Below are 17767 nucleotides of genomic sequence, written 5' to 3'. Positions count from 1 at the left end.
CATTGTCCATTTAGTTAATACATGAATCTCTTACAATCATGTATACATATTTCCTAGGTTCTATGAATTATTTTGGATAAAAATGTATCCATTAATTGTGCATTTAATATAGTGACTTTTGAAGTGATTTCTCAACCTATAAATAGGGTTGTGTTCACTATTGTATGACACTTGACTAGAAGAAAGTTTCTATCCTTCATCTATATTTTTTTGCCTTCTTCTCTTTATATTTATATTGTTCTGAACTTAATTTTACAACACGTTATCAACATGATATTCTAATGTGTTTTCAAGTTGAGTTTTTAACCTTAACATGTCGGTATACATATTAGATGCACCACTTTTAAGTTTGAAGGTAAATCTGTCAGGTAAATTGAAAATTGCATTACTGCATATAAAATAGCTCATATATATTAGTATATTGTTTTTAATATTATTTCCACTGAAGCATATACGTTTGGGGACATTTTGGATATACATGTTAATTGATTATTTAATCCTAAATTTGTTGGAGTTGGAACACGGGCCTCTTATATCTATTTACTCTGTCTCTGGATCAGTTGAACTGTAAAATATATAATTCTATCTTTTAGGGAAAATGTGATTAGTTCAGCATAATCAAAATGCTAATTGTGTTCAATATGCATATTCAACTATTTGACATCATCTTATATATTGATGTATGGGCAACATTCGATTTCCCTCTCTATTAATTGATTATTTAATCCTAAATTTGTTGGAGTTGGAACACGGGCCTCTTATATCTATTTACTCTGTCTCTGGATCAGTTGAACTGTAAAATATATAATTCTATCTTTTAGGGAAAATGTGATTAGTTCAGCATAATCAAAATGCTAATTGTGTTCAATATGCATATTCAACTATTTGACATCATCTTATATATTGATGTATGGGCAACATTCGATTTCCCTCTCTATGTTTAATTTGTGATACTTATTTTCTGTTACTATTAATTTTTAAAGCCTCGAGGATCTCGTTATATTCTGATTAATTATGTCATTAATTGATTGAGGGTAAGACGATGGAATTAAGTTTTATCACATAAAAAAAAATAAGACATCGGATTAAAGTTTCGATGTATCATGATGATAAGATGTTGGATTCATATCTCATCAATTTATGCCTTAAGACACATTTATATGGGTAAGACGTTGGATTTAAGTCCTAATGCATCATAGTGATAATATAATGATGACTAAGGTAGAATAATGTGATTTCGATGAAAAGTCATTAACCTGTCCAATTGATTTGCTTCATTCTCTTATGAGAATGTTGTAGTAGTGTATAATATGTTTGAAAGATGACAAATGGTTGAATATATGAATATGGGTGTGGTAAAATTTTAATGGTCATCATTGTGATGAGGAAGAACAGTATGGGTTCTCAAAATAGTACTTAAAAGGGTGAAGGTAATAATTATCATCAATTTGGTTTGAAATGTATTAAGCATGCGGTTGTTGTGCGACCTAATAATTTGGTAAGTTTATAAATCCTCCATAAAAAAAAAAGAAAAATAAAGTGGTGATGCACTTACCTTTCAGAATGATGTTGAGGTATATCATGTAAATATGATAAACTTCAAAGGCATGACGAATTGACGTATGAAGCACACACTGTAAATTTATGAAGCACATACATAACATTATTATCCATTTCTTGAAGAGAATGTGACTTGCGATAAACATTGTGGGTGTTCAATCATTCGTGAAAGTGAATGTGTCAAGATGTGATAAATTTTTTTTATCAATAAGGACATACTCATGTATGTCTGGATAAATGCCACAACTCACCTGTATGGAAGGTTTGAGAAAAATAAATAAGTTTTATTTTGTCATAAAAGGTCATTAGTCGTGTATTTTCTGTATGTCATAAATATTATGGTATGTTTTAAACTACCGAAAGGGTAAAAGAAAGAAATAATTCTTGTCTATAAAGGTTGTGGCCATGACCAAAATAATATTATTGTGTGACAACACAAATTTATCATTGATTGTGTACCTATGGTACGACAAAAGTATAACAATAATTATATAATTTTCTCCTTGAAGGAGATGTTCACCATACATATGGTGTCATGAAATATGTGATAATCTACAAAATTAATTGTAAGCTCCAAAAGAGCTATTGTGTTGCTATTGGAGGAATAATATGGGGTGGTATTAAGTCTCAAAAGAAACTTTTTAAGTTTTGGAGGAATTTTAAAAAGGAAATTTATTTTATTGAGATTATAAATTATAAGAAGATTTAATATCTTCAGATTACTACAACCGAAGCAGATTGTAAATATTTACGTAAAAGGTTACCCATCTTTTCCTCCTATTTGTTTTATACTAAAATGGGCATTGTGATGAAATCACATACAAAAGTAAATCAGAAGTTTACTAAAATAAAGATCAGTTGATATGACCGGTTGACCATTTCGATCCAAATGTGATGCAAAAGTAATTGAGAATTCACGTGGCTACAAGTTGAAGAAGAAACGATTCTTCAAAAATTCTCTCGTGTTGCTTATTCTCATAATGAAATGATAATTAAGGTTGGATTGTATTCCCCTGAAATTTTCGGAACATAAAAAGGTGAACATGAGCCGTTCACCTGTCATGTGGACCGTTTGCAACTATATGATTTTATTGAGATGATGCCACGTGTTTGTCTGTTTGTCTTGAGGATATTTATGAGCTAAAAATATGACGATAAGAATATATACAACCTTAACGTATAATGGAGAATATATACATACCATTTTTAAAAGTTTAGGGGATATATTTGTCATTTTTCCCTTCTCGAAATTTGAGATGTTTGACCTAATTTTTAAAAACAAAACAGTATTTTTGAATAGTAATAAAAAGTTTCACAAAATTCAATTGATGTATTTGTTGAGATAGGAAGGGCAAATGTATTTGTTTAGCCAACAAATCGTTAATTAGAAAAATAAGTTAAATTTATTTGACAGAGTTCTATAATAACATAATTAATTCAAATGATATAAAATTCTTAATTATATGATTGAAGCGGAAAATTTGAAAACAAAGTAATAATTGAAGAACTATATAATATAAGAGAGAAGTTCTTATTCCGTCCACAAATTACTGAAAAACGAAGTAGCATGGTTGCCTTTCACAAAGCATGGAGTAGAATGCATTTTAGTATTTACGTGAAATATGATAGAATATATTAATTGACTCTCTTACCCTACACACTTTTCAACGGTTATTTGAGTGAAAAATCATGAATATTTAATGAGCAAGATTAAATGTATTTTTTCTAATCTCGGAGTTGATAGTATTTGAGTCATTGCTATGGATGACAATGGGGCGTTGCAAGTTTTAGATTATGCAAAACGGAGTGGGTTAAAATATTATTTTTTTTGAATTGGTGCAAGGTAGAGCCAATTGCAAGTTTATAAATGTTAACTGAATCTTTGTCGTCGTTTTTTCAGATCTATGTGTTGGCCATTATAAGATTGATTTTACCACTATTTCTGCTTTTTGAAAAGAAAAAAATAATCTACTGAATCTTATTTGTTAGTTAATTTGAGGCTGAAAATTGAAAATTTTGGAGGATTTTGTATGTGAAATGCCAAAAAAAATTAAAAAGTATTAAAAATATTTATTATATTGTAATTGATTTTATATTGCAAAGTTTTAGCTAATCTTTTCTAACATATTAAGTTTATAAAAAAAAATCAGAACAAAATAAGTGGTAAAAAGGTCGTAAGAAAAAAAGAAAGCAAACTATACGGTGCGAGTTATGCAAGGTAGATTTATGCTGGATAAATTTATGCGGGGTGAATTTACATTGGGCAGAGGGGATCCAAAATTTAAAAAATTTGCTATGTGAGGCGGGGTGAATCAAAACCTTTGTAATTTTATACGGATTTGACCCATTCCGAACCACCCCATTTGCCATCCCTAGTGATTGTCTGCTAGACTATATCATTTCAGAAAGCATCTGTGATACGTAAACTCCCCCCCCCCCCTCTCCCCAACCCAATCCAACCTCCAAAGATCTAATTCTTTATTGATCAGGTCGGTCAAAGTAACTTATAACCTCCCCTTATTATTAAGTGAGATTCTATGTATACAATACATATATATAACGTTTTATAGGTACTTTGATTTTTCAGGCATAGTCGAGATGGGTAATAATGAAAGAGCTAGGAATTCCAAACGGGGATTCAATTTTTTTAAAAAATATTATGGACATTCAACAGTTTTTGTATATGCAAAAAATAAATTATTTTATCCTATTTTTATAATATAATATTTTAATGAAGGAAATTTATTTGGACCCCTTTCAAATGCTAAATCGTTTTTGTTTTACAATATTTTTATATAATAATAACATATCTAATGTAATTTTAAGATGAATCTAAGAAGGATGATATGCACGTAGATTTTATCTATACTCATAAGATAAGTTGTTTTCGAAATATACTAACTAAAAAAACATATATTTTTATATAGAATTTATTTCTTATTTTATGCAAACTGAAGTTCATTTATTATATCTCAATTAATTGAAGAGTTATTAAACTGGATGCATCATTAAATACTCAAAGAAACCAAATAAAATGATCTCATTCTTGCAATAATTTTTTTGTGATATTTAATACAAAACTTAAGCACAAAAATCGAATTTGACATTAACAATTGCAACACAATAAAGTCATAAAAGAAAAAAATATTTTTCTTGGTTATTCAATATTCATATAACATTAAAAAATGTAAAAAAATAACATATTAATTGATATACAGTGTTATTTTAAATTAGCAAAGAAAAATAATAATTTTTCTTATTTTAAATATTTTAGAAACAAAGAAATAAGTTGAAGATGATTGTATGCATATTAGAGATTTGACTACATTTATAAATCTTATTCACAAAAAATATAAATATGTGAAAAGATTATCCTAATATAGAGCTCCAAAACCTTTTTCTCCGAGAAAAGAATTGGTTAAAGAAAAAAATATACTTTATTTCGTAAAAATAAAAATCAATTTTGTTAAATACGCTATACTTTCCTTATAATTTAGTACTAATATTACTATTAATCAAATTTTAATTTTATTGGGTTAATGAATACCGGGTGGAAAAAAAAATTACTATTGTTTGTCCTTTTGACCAATGTAAAAAATATGTTTAATTGAACCAAAAAAAAAATGTCTTGATATTTTCTATGTTCTTTGTTAAAATATCCCAACCCAATATACTATTATATATCTTATTTTGTGGACACCCTTTGTTTGTTAGCAAAATCTAGCACGTGCGTCAATACAACACACGTGTTAAATATTTATTTATGTTAGTAATAAAAAAATTATATTTTATAGTAATAAAGAGATTAATAAGTTACTTGTGCTAAAAAGTAAGTAAAACTTAAATAATTTACTAATAATAAATGCAAAGTAGCAAGTATAACCTACTTCTTCCCTTTCTTCTTCCTTGTGCGAAACTCAGATCACAAAGGGGCTGAAGGTTTTCGATTTCTCTGATAACTTTTAATTTTTTTATTTCTATGTATTTATATCTATGTATGCGCTCGCCAACAGATGCAAAAAAAAAATTATTTTATTTTTTGTGAATTTTGGTCAGTGAATGCTATGTGTGTTTTGTGTAGGAAATTTGTGGAAGGAGATCTGATGTACTTTCTTGTGGATCTTAATTATTCAGGAGATCATGATCGCCGTAGAGCATAAAGGTATGATTTTTTATTTTTTTTTGATATGGGTATTTGTTTTTTTATATGGTTTGTGTGTGGAAATTGTGGCGGTGGGATCTAGAAATTTTTTAGAAATTGTGGGGTAGAATTGAATTGTGGGTTGATGTGTAATTTTTTGAATGTAATGACAAAAGGTTTGATTGTTCACAGTGGTTTTTGATTGTGAATAGATGTGAGAGTGAGTTTTTGATCATCTAGTGCTATTGATGTTCTCTAATTTTTTGTTTTCTTTTTCATTAATATAATACATGGAAATCTTAGTAGCTCTGGTTAGCTACCTGAATTCTCACCATCGCGGTGAGGGTTCGGCTCCCCACCTTGTAATCCCTCCCCATTATTTATAATAAGGGGAAGACTAGGAAGACCTTACGATTGAATAATTGGTAAGCAGTTTTTGTTAATAATGGTAGTGGCTGAGCAATCTTGCACGCATCTCGACTATTCCACGTACCTGGTTACCTCCTACCACTATTCCACCGGTACTTGCTACCTCCCACCAGTTCAGATATCGAGTAATGCTTCCAACTAAGATTTAAGCACAAAGAATAAGTCACCAGTTCTCTTTTGTCTCTCACGAGGTTTGACCCTAGTCTCCTAGGGTCACATCCACTTCATTGACCGCTAGGCGATACACTTGGGTAGACATCACTTACTGAGGGCGTGATTATTTGGTGGGATGGGGGTTAAATTTGTTTTTAGGTTATGGAATTTGGATTCCTCCTCATCAAAAGGGGAGTTTATGTTGTAACTTAGAACTGAAGTCTTGGTGGTAGTTGAATTTGAAGTTTGAATGAATATATTAGTTCTTCCTAACCTGTCAAAGAGCAGCATTGGTACTTTAGTTTTAGAGATACTATTCTGTACTAAAGTTGTTATTTGGCTAGGTTATTCTGTTGTCAATGGTTGGAGTAATAATAAAACTACTAATTCCACTACCCGCTTCTGCAAGAGAGCAAAGCGTGATAAAAAGCAACAAACACCTATGCTTTGGTCCCAAACAATTTGGGGTCGGCTATATGAATGCTTGCTGACCATATTGCTCAATTTAAGCTTATTTCAGACCAAATATATGTAGAGTAAAAATAAAAAGAAAAAGTACTAGAAGTTCTCGGAATATTCTATTGGCATATAAATCTCAAATGACTAAAAGACTCCTAGTAAACATAGTTCCTAACATTAACCTTACTGACGTGACAAATTTATACTCCCAACTAATTGGTTTTGCATGAGTGAGGCATGCCTTTCTCTCCACCAGCCAAGTGAAGCATGTCACCTTTGTGGGGTCATGCTTTTCCAAGTAGTTTACAGGGTCCTCTGCTTCTTCCTGTCAGCTCTGTTTAGCCTCTGTTATACACTCTGTTGACTGAGAGTTGTCCATCTATGTTGTATCTCCATCTGATGGTATCAGGTTTATTGGTTGTCCCTGTGAAGGTCCCTATTCTACCAAGAAAAGCAGCAGTTCTTTCCACCTCCCAATCATTCAACTGTCTTCTGAAAATTAGGTTCCATCCCTGAGCTGACCAGATTTCTTCCATTGTGATATCCTGGTTGGTGCATATATTGAAAAGGCTGGGGAAAGTCTCCTGTAATGGGCCTTGTCCAGCCCAGTTGTCCTTCCAGAAAAGGATTTTCCTACCATTGCCCACTTGGTAGGTTATATTCCTCCCTAGGTTGGCCCATAGGGGCCTGATAGTTCTCCATACTTTTTGAAGTTACCATCTAATACTCTTTTAATTTTAAAGAGACACTCTAAGGTCATAGTCATACTAGGGCTGAATCCGTGAGCTGCTGCCTTGATTAGACATATGTAGACATTATAACACTCTCAATAGTTCTCTTTTGCAGTAGCAAATCCAAGTATTTAATACCAGGAGCTCAAGCCAAGATGAACATAAAATTGTGAACACATTCGTAAGCTACCTGTACACTCCGTCATTCCATGCCCATACAAAGACATGGGTACTAAGCAAAACTTTCTTTTCTTAATTTTCAGTACCACTACCATGAATGGGTACATGGACATAAACACTTTGGGACTGAAATGGGAAGTAGGACCTGTTTAGCAATGTGTATGCAGTCAAGAAGGGACTTCCTTTACATGTATGGTTGTTTGGACAAGGTAGATCCGGGGAAATCAGAAAAGGAAGAGTCCACTGATCCCCACTGGCCACTATAGTTGAAAGTGTGTTTGTTATTTGGCAACAAACTGTTGAAAAGAAGCTTCAGATGTAAAATTTTCATTTTCTAAAACAACTCATTTTATTGGATATCTGCTAGTAATATTCTAATCTCAGCTTGCTGCAAGTAATTAGTCAGAAGTGATCCCTTTCTTTTTTTGAATTTTGTAGTAAATGCTAAAGTTTACTTGTGTTTCTAATAATACACCAATCACCTGTCTTCTCACAGAAAGAGGCCCAGTTAATAAGCTATTTTTTTTATAAGTAGGACCACTGAATAAGCTTTAAATCTCTTGGAAAATTCTGATCTTATAAAACTGTCTCCCAAGAGACTTCTTGATGCCATGCGGGCTTCTCTTTTGAATTTGTCTCCCGAAAGACTTCTTAATGCCATGCCGGCTTCTCTTTTGGGGTAGTTGATAGTGATTGATGATTTACATGTGTATTAAGTATGAGGAATAAAACTCGTGTTCAGTTCTGCAATTATAACACTTGATGTTCACTCCTTCGACTCTATGACTATTTGAGTACTATTATCTATCCTCAGAGTAAAGTAAGTGTTGCCAGAATTAGATTCTTATTTAATATGTGGGAGTCAAACTAAGCTTGAGACTTGAATAATCACAAATATTACAATATCCCCTTTTTAGTTTTTAAATTACAGAACTGATTGTCTTTTTTCGCCTTTTTGTTCTGTGTGAACAAAGCTTTGTTTTTTTGTGGAAATGCTTTTTTGAGAGGTCAATCTGGGCAGAAAAACTACAGCAGAAGGAAAGTATCTCTAGATTACTACTGCATTTAGTGTAACCACTAATAATACGATCTTCCTGTCAAAAGATCTATTGAGGTTTAGTAGCTTGAGTGGCACAAAGCAACTCAATCTATTGAGTGAATTGTGAGGCTCTGCTAGAACTCTGAATATCTTTTATTTGTAAAACAGCCCCATTGGCTTTCGTATCTCTACTGGAAACTTGGGGTCTTGAACCTACGATTTGACGTCTGATAAGGAAATGTTTCCTGACAGCAATCTGAAGAAGGGTGTTTTGTATTGAACCATATTTTGTATAGAACTATTTTACCTCATTAAAAAAAGAAAAAGAACAAATTTCCTGACAGCAATACCTAGCATTAGAAAGAAAGTTCTTTTTTTCATGTGATAAAAGGTAAAATAAAGAATACAGCCTACTCTCTGCTGTATGCAAAACGCGTTGCTGTACTGGTGTATCCTCTTAAAATCTAGAGATCTTAACTTAATACAAAAACAAACAAAAGCCCGAGCTTTGCTTGGCCCTTGTGTATTCGAGTTATAGACTAGTTCATTAGAAAAGTAGTTTGATTGCCATGAATAGGTGGTTTGGGCTGCTATCTTAAGGGAGAAAAGCTTCAGATCTGCATTAACATTTAACTGGAATTTTGGAAAGGCCTCTTTGGTTATCTGATTTTTCAGCAGATTTTTGTTTAGCCAAGTACCATACATCAAATAACTCACGAGCTGCAATGAGATTTAATATTCTGGTCCTATGTTATCAGCCAGTGTTGTCATATTTGTTTTAAAATTTCTTTTGGGTTTATTGAGTTTGTGGAAATTATGTACTTTGGGATTTTGATGTATTCATGTTTGTGGAACACTTTCATTAGTACCTCTCTGATGTGTTTGTTGTTTATCCTTGGACTGCAGATACTATGCATACAAATTGTGAGGCATCTGTAAGATGCCTTCAGAGTGCAGGCTATCCCCATAATCTGCACTACAGTAGAACTGCGGTCAAAGTTTTACCAGAGCCTAGTGATGGCACCTATATTCATCCAGGTGGGGATAGCTTGGACTGCACTTTGCGTGGTGAACCAATTGAGTCTTCAAAAGAATCTCCGAGCCACACTGTCTATCAGCATGGTTTTGGTTTATGGTCTGCCTTTTATCCTAACTCAAATATGCATCTGCGCTCCGTGAATGCTATTGAAAGCCAGCCCTATCCATATTCAATAGATAATCACTACCATTATAGCCTATTAAACATGTTCCCTCAAAATTATCAGTATGATTATCAGTTCCAAGATTTCCAGTATTTTGTTGTTATCGACTTTGAGGCAACATGTGATAAAGAAAAGAATCCTCACCCTCAGGAGATAATCGAGTTTCCATCAGTAATAGTGAGTAGCACAACTGGCCAGCTGGAGGCTTGTTTTCAAACTTACGTGAGGCCAACATGCAATCAACAACTGAGTGATTTCTGCAAGGATCTGACTGGTATCCAGCAAATTCAGGTTGGTTGCAAGTGTTTGATTTCCTACCAATTATTAGATTTCGTCTTAAGATGAGAGTTGCAATTAATAATGGAAGAACCTTGGATATGAGAAATTGCACAATCTGGAATTATGCCTGATGCACTGGCTTAGTGCAAAAAATTATAAAATCTTTTACTTCTTATTACTTATAAAATAATAATGATAATAGTAATAATAATAATAATAATAATGGAAGAACCTTTGATATGCATATATTGATATATGTGTCTTAATGTATATCCTTTACCGATCAAAAAAAGATCTATGTATCGTACAACCCTTCCACATATGAAGATTGACTTAATTTGATGGATTGAAGTTGGAAACTCTCTGCTAGCAGTAAATGTTATTCATCTGCTCTTCCTTTCCTTTTCTAGCTATATTAGTATTAAACGAGTTATAAACAACACTGAAAACTGAGTAAGATTTTTTACAGGCTTGTGTAATTACTTTATCTCCTGTGCTGTATGTATGCTGCAATTATCTGAAAAGTTTGAAATGGCTACCATGTGGTTTGAGATATTTCCTCCATATAGCTAGTTATATGAGAAATGATTAAATCTTGCTGCCTATATATATTTTATGGATACTTGGCATATTGTTTCATTTATGTATGCAAATGATCTACCTTTAACTTTTTCATGCCAACTTGCTCTCCCTGCTGATGTGAAGAAGCTCCTTCATGGTTTTAGACTATACAGGAAGATTTGTCTCTTCATAGAACCTTCAGTATCTCTATGTTCTTGTGATTACCAAATTTACTGATCACCATTAAAGAGATTAATGTAATTGGGTTTTAAAAAGATGAGTTTGTAAGATGAGGTGGATAAGTCCAAACTCCTATGAGAAATCCTAATCTTTCTTGAATTAATGGTGATAACATTTCTTCCATTGCTAGGCATTTTTTGTTCTTATCCAACTAAGTATTTCGATCTTGGTTTCGAACACATTTCTCAAGCGGGTATGGTCCCTATTTTTCTTTAATAGAAAAGATTTAGAGGGAGTCGTGAGAAAACCCTTGTCCACCATAGAAATGAGTTAGGAATGCTCCACTAGGGTTCGAGATCTTTGAACATTAACAAATCAGTGTCACCAAAGCCCTGAAGCGATGTGTAGTGCAGGATTGGATGCGTCTCTTAACTTAGGCAGCGGTTCAACAATGGCAGTAAGGCATGCGCCTTACCAAAAACTAGTGTACCAACTACATTTCAAAAAGAACAAGGTTAAACAATGATGCATATTACTTTGTCCTGAAATGGGCGGCACTAAACTATAAATATCTCTGATAAAATCATTCATTGCTATGTAAACATTATGCAATATATTAGTATACTAGCTACAGCTCTTATCCTTCCTAAGTGGTTCGTAAGTCTTTCTTAGTTTAGACTTCTAAAGACTGCTATTTAGAAATAGGAAAAAGAAATTTAATATAAGAAAACAGTACTAATTCTAAAAAATAAAGAAATTGAATATAAGAAACTTAGTCGCTAAATCTGAATGAGAAATTTTAAACTACATTTGTGCATCTGAATCAGAAATTTAAAATGGGTTTTGAACTTCAATGGCATGGTTTTCACTTCATATATTTTACTTAATTACAGTTTTTTACCTTGAACTTCTTCTATTCGTGTTTGTAGTTCTTTTTTTGGGGGGCATTATATATTTCTCATATTGTTCTTCATTTGCACCTTCCCTTAAAGCACTCAGTTGAATTGCTCTTAAGCTAATCCCAATCATTGTTTTTCTGCTTGAAACCCCAAAAGCTTTCTGCACATTTTGCTCTTGACAACACCATGAAAGAATGCTACATTTTTAAGGACGGGCTTGTAGTCTGGAGTATCCTTTTTCTTGAGTAGATTTGACCTGTCTTGTGAGTATTGGTAGTCTGTTGCTGCTTTGTGTGGGTTTATTGTTGTAGCAGCTGAGCCATGCAATTTTTTTTTTCTTCCTTTGACAGGTTGACAGAGGTGTTACTCTAAGTGAAGCGCTCCTTAGGCATGACAAGTGGCTTGAGAAGAAAGGGATAAAGAATACCAACTTTGCAGTTGTCACATGGTCCAGTTGGGATTGCCGTGTGATGTTGGAATCAGAATGCCGATACAAAAAGATCAGGAAGCCTCCTTATTTCAACCGGTAGGTTTGTATTCTTATTTTATCTTTGTTCTAAATATGAGCACTTTTTCTTTGAGTTAACCTTAGAAATATCTTCCAGTTGGATCAACTTGAAGGTTCCTTTCGGAGAGGTTTTTGGTGGCGCGAGGTGCAATTTGAAAGATGCAGTCCAAATGGCTGGCCTAGCATGGCAGGGCCGTGCTCACTGTGGTCTGGATGATGCCAAAAATACAGCCCGCTTGCTTGCTTTTCTCATGCACAAGGGTTTTAGATTCTCTATCACCGATTCTCTTATGTATCAATCTAATGATGAACCCCTTACATGGAAGCTGCCCCCAGATCACCCATCATTTCCCTCTTATCAACCTCAAAAGATGAGAGACGTGCCTTCTCCAGTATTGCAAAATCAGCCCTACTGTTTCTGTGGAGTAAGGAGCAGCAAAGGGATGTTCCGAAAACCAGGTCCAAAGCATGGAAATCTCTTCTTCGGGTGTGGGAATTGGACTGCTGCTAGAGGTGCCTGTTGCCAGTATTTTGAATGGGCCTTGTCCTGAAGGACCAGAAAAAATGACGTAATTTATTCAGCCTTGATCATCGTCACATCTCTCTCTCTCTATGTAAAAAGTGAAACAAAAAGACTGTTTGAGGAAGTAAATCTTCACTTTTCTTGTGGAGGTTCTCTTCCTACCAAGTAAATATGGATAGTTCAATCAAAATCCTTTTGTTTCCTGTTAATGCTGATGAGCTGCAGTCAACTTAGGGAACGAAAGATGGAATGATCTAGCCAGTTTAAAACTGACTTGTTGACAGTGATTGAACTCTATGGAGTTGGGTAATGGTGTAGTTAGAAGCATGCATTGACATGCCTGGACATGTTTTATTGTGTTAAAATAACGTGTGAGCATTTGCTATTCAATGGGAATGACAAAAGTTGCTTGCCCATAATTCTTCCACTTACCCCTCCACCACCCCCACTCCTGCCTGTTCACTCTTTTAATTTATTTTTTTGCTGAATTTTGATTTTTTTGTTGAACCAGGAAGTGTTTTGCCCCATTGGGCCTCAAATCATTCCAAGTTGAACTTTTTAGTAATCTCTAGAAATCTTTTCAAATCATAGCTTATCACGACTCGTTTACTATTCCCATTCTGTTATTTCGACATATCTTTTACTGGTGAAATCAACAAAAATCATGTGAAACACTAACATATCTTGAATATGAAGAGTGTTTCCATAGTTTTTGAGAAAAAGCACCAGAAGAAACACATTTATACGCGTAAAGATGGTACTCTCTACGCACTTACCTAACCAGTTATGAATATTTTGAAGGAAAGCTGAACCAACTTGAGAGCAAGAATATCTATATGCTCCAAATGCAATTACGGTGGCTGAAGTAGGTTAACGCCTCGTCCCATCTTTTGAGGCGTTAATCAGACTTTAGCCCCCTCCCACATGATCACCTCTAAACACCTAGAGTTGGCCATCCATGTTTCGCAGCTTGGATTATTTGCACTGTATGCCTCAAAAATATATCATGTCCATCTTGAACATCTATATTTAAATTTTATTTAGTTGTTTGACGGATAGATGTGGTCACATAAGACACGACACAACTTCAACTTATCAAGGATATGACATTAGATAGAAAGCCATGAATATCATGAATTAGGATAAAATGATAGAAGGTAGTGAAGGATTGTCTCGTTCCCTAGCAGGTCAGGCTTCGTGGGCAGAGAGTATTAGCATTATCCTCATAATTTCTTGTTCTTCTATTACTACTACCTATTATTTCTTGTACTTCGTTTATCACATTATTATGGTACGTATGGTCTATTGCACTTTCTCTATTGTTTGTTATGCCTTGTTCTACCTTTGTATTGTCTTTTTCAAACTGTCTTAGCATGTGTCATCACAGCCGAGGGCCATTCAATTGTTTGAGGCTAATAATCTTAATTTAGTGGTTTAGCAATAGCAGATTTCCGACTTAAATCTACTTAATTTTACATTTTAAAATTTATTTATAATTATAAAATATTTCATATAATAATTCATTAATTATTTTTAAATATTAGGTTACTTGAGCTTCACTTATCCTTTCTACTTTTCTCTCAGTTCCTTGAGCTCGCTTTCTTCGCTGCATCTAAACCTGCACGTACATTTTAAAATTTATAGTCTCTATACTCCTGTTTCAAGATTAAAAGCATACGTTCTAGAAAAAACAGTCAGTTTATTCAGAGTTTACTCAAATGGAGTAATCATATCTATGAAATTTTGTTATCCCACAAATTTTCAACAAATTTGGTTATGACCGTTATACAAAGATAGGCTTCACTATCCAACGACTTTGTTGGAACCACAACAATAAACAATGAGCTTCACTAGGGAGGATAATCAGTATAGAGACATAACCCCACCCCAACCTTCCCTACCTGGGAAGGAAGAGAGACTACGTTTGGCACTAAGAGTCTCATTTGGGAAATTTAAGGTCTTAGAGAAACCATTTTTCTTATAATATCAAATAATACTCTAATGTAGGAATTCAAGAAAGTTGCAATTAATTAAACAAACCACTTTGCTTTTATCAAAGTCTAATTTTTTAACAGCAAAATTGTAATTCCAAAAAACTTGTAATACATCAAGTCTGCAGACCAAAATACCAGAACATATAAATAGTAACTCATCTACCTAAGGACATTGGAGATCTAAGAATCAGCAATAGTGACCTCAACCTCAACACCGGGTTCAATGGTGATTGAAGTGATTTGTTTGACAACATCTGGTGAGCTGAAAAGGTCAATCACCCGCTTGTGGACACGTAGCTCAAATCTGTCCCATGTATTTGTACCTGTGGATAGAGAAGGAAAAACGGAAAGGAAACTCTTTGATGAGAATAACTTTCCAGAAGATAAGTCTCCTATAATGCACAATATTTTACTGATGAAACAACAGATCAATCTTATGAAGCAAACCACCTCTGTAGATTCTGCAAGTTAGCTTCTAAGAGCCCGTTTGGATGGGCTTCAAAAAAGTAAGTGCTTTTAGAACTTTGAAGTGCTGAAAGTTATTTTTATAAATAAGCAGTTGAGTGTTTGGATAAAAGTGCTTAAATGAGGAAAATGACGTGAATTTTAAGATTAAAAGAATAAAAAGGGTAGTTTGAGAATTTAGTTAAAATATAAGGGATATAAAAGTATTTTTCATGGTCAAAGAAAATGACTTTAAAACTTAGAAAAAAAAAGTTAGGAATCCTAACTTTTCATTTTTGACCGACTTTAAGAACTTTATGGCTTAAAGTTAAGCATTAGGCAAACACGTCCAAAGCTAAAAAGGGGTTTTAAGTTGGTTTTGACAAACTTAAAGCACATCCAAACGGGCTCTATGACAGATTATCAGCATTAAAATAAATAAACTAGAGGGTAATGGGAATCAAAACCAATCAGCAACGTAAACATCGTCATTGAAGACAGGCAACAATGAGCCCTTGAATTGTATTATGAGTAGACATAATGGAAATGTAGCTCGTGGGCATGGGTTAACAAAGTGTTGTATGTTCCTGACATATGGTTGTGTTGGGGATCAAATGTACTTGAGAAAAAGTATATCATATGAATCGTTTATTAGATCCAAACACAGCTCAAGCTTTCAACTTATATTTTCACTGTTCATCGTGGTGGTTAGCACCTACGAACTAGGAAGATGTCTACGTAGACTAACCATCTTCCAAATATACAATGTAAACAGTTCGAACTAAAATGTCTGCTTAATTCTTTTCATGATTAGTAGGTTTATAGATGAACAATAAATAGCTGTATTCTATACAAGAACCTCTGGATTGGATTCAGTAATAAAATATCTCGAGGTATATACATTATTAAGCAAATACAGAGAGGAATAAAATACATAATGTTACTTGTCAAAAAGGGTAAGATTTTATCAAACACAAGCTCAAGAACATAACAAAAAATGTATAGAATGGTAGTACCTTCTCCACAAGGAGACTTTCTGGTGGTGATGTTAAGGACCTTTGTGGGCATTCTCACTGGTCCCTTCACCCTGAGCCTCTTATCCTTGGCACCACGAACCAAATCAGCACACACTACATGTTTTAAATCATGTCACAGAAGAAAGAGCATACTTCTTAGTAATGGATAAAAGGCAAAAAAACACCAGCACAACAATAAACTAAATTTCAAGCAAAAGCTCAAAATCTACTTTTATCATCATTACCGTATATAGGATAGGGTTCTACATGGTAAACAAACTAATAATCTGCATCTTTAACATATTGACTAGATCAATTTTCAGCATTTGATTCAAGCCTAGACACAAATTCAAATAGTGGCGTCATATGATCTCATATAATAAAGTCACAACACATAACAAGGAAATGTAAAACCATAGGCCAATCAAATGATTTTACCAACAACTATCCAATATCGAAACAGAACTACAGAAAGCTTCAAAATCTGCTCTTTGGACCACCAAACGAATTCAGCCCCATCAGTTGATTAGTTAGAGAACATTGCATCTGAAATTATAATATCTGAACTAGCAGTACTACACTAGCCAAAAACTTAAACCCTAGTGAATTGGGGCTAAATCAATATATAACAACAAAGGGCATCCCTTCTAACAGATCCAAACAAGTTTCACATAAACAGAACTAGTGTATAGAACAATCACATAATTACGACATTGAAAACAAACAGATACATAAAAGGAGCACAACGGTTTACCTTTCTCGAGATTCTTAACATTCTTGGAGGAGAGAGTAATCCTAATCTTGTGAATCACCTCCTGTGGCTCCTCAAGCCCAGGCTTTGTTGGCTTCATTGCTGCATATGTTGCCATTTTTCTGCACAAAAACAATCCCTTTTTTCCATTAGGCTACAAAGAAAACACACACCCAATTTTCAGTGGTGCGTGAAGATTACCTGAGAGTAGAGAGAAAAAGCTCAGAATTCTGCGACGGCGAAGACGGGTGCTTAAACTTCTGGCAATAGGAGGCTTCTGTAATTACTCCGTCTTCTTTATATATCTGAAACCTAGCTAGGGTTTTATTTTTTTTCTTTCGGGTTCGGGTTAACAAACTTGGGCACCAATATGTTAGGACATTTGCACAAATGACCACTTTATGCTACTACATTTAAAATGTATCTACAAAAAAAAAGAAATAAAACTATTTATAAAGGTGAAATTAGTTCCATTAAGTTAACGGGGACATTATTATGGGTCATTTGCACTTTTATCCTTTTTGTATTGTTCTTTAATTTTTGTTCATCAAGTTAAATAACATTTTTGCGAGACATAAGTTTATATATTTGCATTATAATATTCCACAATTCATGTCTCATGCTGTTCAATGACTTATGTCTCTGTAGACATAAATTTGATTGCTAAGTATAAAAATTAAAGACTAATGTATTTGAAGGTCAAACCGTGCAATCGAAT

General features: G+C 33.6%; 2 protein-coding genes across 4 annotated transcripts; one reads left to right on the top strand and one right to left on the bottom strand.

Moving 5' to 3' along the window:
• Nucleotides 1–5393: 5393 nt before the first annotated feature.
• On the top strand, nucleotides 5394–13263 carry LOC129886394 (uncharacterized). Its single transcript, XM_055961063.1, has 5 exons — nucleotides 5394–5499; nucleotides 5642–5722; nucleotides 9599–10185; nucleotides 12164–12339; nucleotides 12419–13263. Exons 2-5 carry the CDS (start codon nucleotides 5701–5703, stop codon nucleotides 12870–12872), a joined length of 1239 nt encoding a protein of 412 aa, XP_055817038.1. The 5' UTR covers nucleotides 5394–5499; nucleotides 5642–5700; the 3' UTR covers nucleotides 12873–13263.
• A 1029-nt stretch (nucleotides 13264–14292) lies between these two features.
• Nucleotides 14293–17355, bottom strand: LOC129886393 (40S ribosomal protein S20-2-like). 3 transcript variants are annotated; one of them, XM_055961062.1, is made up of 5 exons: nucleotides 17251–17355; nucleotides 17053–17171; nucleotides 16299–16412; nucleotides 15002–15161; nucleotides 14293–14462 (listed from the first exon to the last, which is right to left on the bottom strand). In XM_055961062.1, the coding sequence occupies exons 2-4, from the start codon at nucleotides 17165–17167 to the stop codon at nucleotides 15019–15021; spliced, it is 372 nt and encodes a 123-aa protein (XP_055817037.1). In that variant the 5' UTR covers nucleotides 17168–17171; nucleotides 17251–17355; the 3' UTR covers nucleotides 14293–14462; nucleotides 15002–15018. The 3 variants fall into 3 exon arrangements, with proteins under 3 accessions (XP_055817037.1, XP_055817035.1, XP_055817036.1); XM_055961060.1 differs by lacking the exon at nucleotides 14293–14462 and having other exon boundaries at nucleotides 14849–15161; XM_055961061.1 differs by lacking the exon at nucleotides 14293–14462 and having other exon boundaries at nucleotides 14849–15161; nucleotides 17053–17174; nucleotides 17256–17345.
• Nucleotides 17356–17767: the final 412 nt, after the last annotated feature.

This window comes from Solanum dulcamara, chromosome 4 (assembly GCF_947179165.1).
Source record: "Solanum dulcamara chromosome 4, daSolDulc1.2, whole genome shotgun sequence".
Lineage (NCBI taxonomy): Eukaryota > Viridiplantae > Streptophyta > Magnoliopsida > Solanales > Solanaceae > Solanum > Solanum dulcamara.
Note: the sequence above shows the minus strand (reverse complement) of the source record. Positions and strands in the feature narration are given on the sequence as shown.